At 25.9% G+C, this 3,088-nt stretch overlaps 2 protein-coding genes across 2 annotated transcripts; both read right to left on the bottom strand.

The window, feature by feature from the left end:
- Positions 1-97: 97 nt before the first annotated feature.
- On the bottom strand, positions 98-934 carry ENU1_138190 (hypothetical protein; the record flags this gene model as incomplete). The annotated part of the gene is made up of 1 exon (XM_008860256.1): positions 98-934. The coding sequence occupies one exon, from the start codon at positions 932-934 to the stop codon at positions 98-100; it is 837 nt and encodes a 278-aa protein (XP_008858478.1).
- A 218-nt stretch (positions 935-1,152) lies between these two features.
- ENU1_138180 (cyclin, N-terminal domain containing protein) lies at positions 1,153-2,538 on the bottom strand (the record flags this gene model as incomplete). Its single annotated transcript, XM_008860255.1, has 3 exons — positions 1,153-1,692; positions 1,834-2,342; positions 2,385-2,538. The coding sequence occupies 3 exons, from the start codon at positions 2,536-2,538 to the stop codon at positions 1,153-1,155; spliced, it is 1,203 nt and encodes a 400-aa protein (XP_008858477.1).
- Positions 2,539-3,088: the final 550 nt, after the last annotated feature.

Genomic DNA, 3,088 nt, shown 5'->3' with positions numbered 1-3,088 from the left:
TTTTTTTTTCTTTTCTTTTTAAACACATTTGAAGGATAATTTGGTGCAAATACCATATTCCATGTGTTAGTCTGCATTAATAAATGCAATTAGTAAGTTATTGTGTTTTTTGTTGATTACGTAATAATTCTAATGCTTCTTTTAAAAGTCCAATGGCATATTCTTTCTTTGATACAATTTTACAAATAATGTTGTTTGTTTGAATAAAATTTAATACAATACCAGTAATTTTTGTTTGTTCATCAAAGTCATCTGTAATTGATTCAGATAAATTAAATAAAGCTTCTCCAATATCATTTTCCATTGGAGGTTTAACTTTTGTCCATACCATCACAAGAAATGAAACTACTTCTTTTAATTTATCTTTTTCAACAGAATCTATCCAACATAAAGGACATTGTTCTAACATTATTTTCATTAAGATTTTTCTTTCAATAGAATCTGTTTCTTGATAGAACCAAGTAATTTCATTAAAACAGTCAACTATTTTTTTATTAATATCATCATAACTTACTTTAAGAGGTTCTGTTTGAATATCAGCAATTCTTATTAAATCTCTCATTGTTTTTAATTCTGAATGTCGTTTCATATAATTTAATCTTCCTAATGATACTGAATATCCTATTCTTTCTATCACAGAAGCTCGATTTGTAATTTTTAATTTCTCCATTACACTTTCAACCCATTCAAATACTGGTTCTCTTAATGCTAATATCCCATTCTTTCTTTTCTTAATTTGGTCACAAACATTCCATGCTAACACAGCAACTTCTATCATCTGATAAATTTCATCCATTTCTTGAACTAATTCAACAATTCTTTCTTTCTCAAGAAATTCATTAAAACACTCATGAACAAATTCTGCCTTCTTTTCATTGAATGTTTCCTGACGAATGAACTCTAACAGTTCAGTAGAAACGTCTTTCTGTGTCATTCTGCAAAAATTGGTTATTTTTAAGTTCCACTAATTTTTTTATAGATCTTTATAATTTTGTTTTTTCTTTCTCTTTTTAACACTTTCTTTTTTATATTCAAAGGATAATGAAATGACATCTAATTTTCAATAAATCTTCTCATTTTTATATCTAATGCTTTTTTTTTGTAAGTCTTAAATTATAAGAATGTAGGGATAGATAAACAATGATATATAAATTAAAATTCTGGAATGAAAGGAATTTGTGAGACTGCGTGATTAACACTACTTGAAAACATTTTAAACATTTCTTTATATTGGTTTGTTCTTGATTGTTGGAATAAATAATGTGTTCTCATTAATTGAGCAATAGGAAGAATATCTTTTTCAGTATATGTTGAGTATTTAATAAGTGTTTTATCCCAATAAGGAACAGTATTATTGATTCTTCTCTGAAAATAAACAGCGGCTGCTGCAATTTGAGATGGAAGACATTGAATCATTTTTTGGTCTAATGTAGCAATTAAAATTAAATACTTTCCAAGAGTATGTTCAATTTCATCTGCATTTGCTGCCTTATCAAATCTTCTCAAAAATTCAATTGATAACGGACGAACAAATCTGAAATCAATTGTTTTACAAATCACTCTCTCCATCTCTAATAATTGGTTTTTTGTATATGCTCCTCTACTAATAATAATAAATTCATCAACATTTGGGTATGAGATTTCTTGAAATTTAACACATAAATGAAGACAAGCAACACCAACTAATTGAACCTCTGATCTATATCATTAATTTTTTTTTATCAATCATATTATTTGAATATACTAAAAAATAGTTAATAAAAACTACTTATCTAGTAATTTCCCAAAAATAGATCATTCCTCATATTAACATAACTAAAAATAATATTTAACAAACTTAGGGATAGTTGTTTTGCGAGAAATAAAATCATCAAATGTTGCAACAGTGAGTAAATATGTTTCTATTGTTGTTGCAAATTCATCTTGTGAAACAAGAAATAACCAATCAAGTAAAATATTACGTGTAACTGCAGTAATATGAACTTGTTTTTGAAGTAAATCTGGTGCAATTTGTAAGTCCTTTTCACTTTTAAATAAGTTATCAGTTATTTCTTTAATATTTTTTGGTTCATACCTCATTAAGAAATGATCTTTTTCATATTGATCAATGTCTTCTATTTGTTCATCAAATTGAGTTTGACTTTCTAAAACAACATCATTGGTATTTTTTATTAGAAAATCATTTGAATCTTTATTTTTATTTGAAGATAGATAAATTTCAGGTTGTTTAGATATTATTTCATCATCTGTTAATTGGATTAATTCAAACGCATTACTTGGTTTAATTTCCAATTTAACTAATTCTTTTTCAATTGATTCATCATCTTTTTCAACAAACTGTTCTAAATTAGGTAATTTGTCTTCCAGGGTATTTACTAAATTACTTTGTTCTTGACTGTCTTTAATTTTTTGGGTTGAATGATTAAGATTAATCTTGGCTGTTGGTGGTTGGATGATATGATGTTGTCGAAATCCAATTTGGTTAATTAATGGTTTAATGGCAATTTCGCTCTTATTTTCAGTATCTCTTGTAACCATACTTTTGGTGTTTGTGAGATGTTTCATAGTTTCAGGTCGATTGCAAAGAAATTTAGTTCTCATAAATCCATTTAACCTTTCATTTTACTTGTGATTTTATCATCATTTCTTTGTGATTGTTTTTTATTTCAATTTTCGTTTAGTTGGCACAGTAAAAATAGTCAAAACTTAAACATTCCACGCTTGGATTATTGAAAAAGAGACTAAACTACTATTTATAGTATTTTATTATATTTTATTATAGTTTTCTTTCGTCGTGTACTTAATGTTAATCTTATCAAAAAAATGACATAAAAAAATTCCTATAATAAAATATATATTATTCTTTAATAGAATTTAGGTAAATGAAGATGCTTTTTTGTGTTTCTTCTTCTTGAAATACTCTTATCAATATTTCTTTTATGCCTTTTTTCTTACAATTTACGTTTGTTCAAGTTTAGTTATCTCTCTTCCTTATTAAGGTTGGTAATTATTGTCATCACTTCTTCGTTCAATTGATTAACAAAGAATGTAAGTTGACACTTGTTTATTTCTTTTGCTCTTTTTTTTT

Source organism: Entamoeba nuttalli (assembly GCF_000257125.1).
Source record: "Entamoeba nuttalli P19 unplaced genomic scaffold asmbl_5757, whole genome shotgun sequence".
NCBI classification, from domain to species: domain Eukaryota; phylum Evosea; order Mastigamoebida; family Endamoebidae; genus Entamoeba; species Entamoeba nuttalli.
This window is presented reverse-complemented; position numbering and strand designations above follow the sequence as displayed.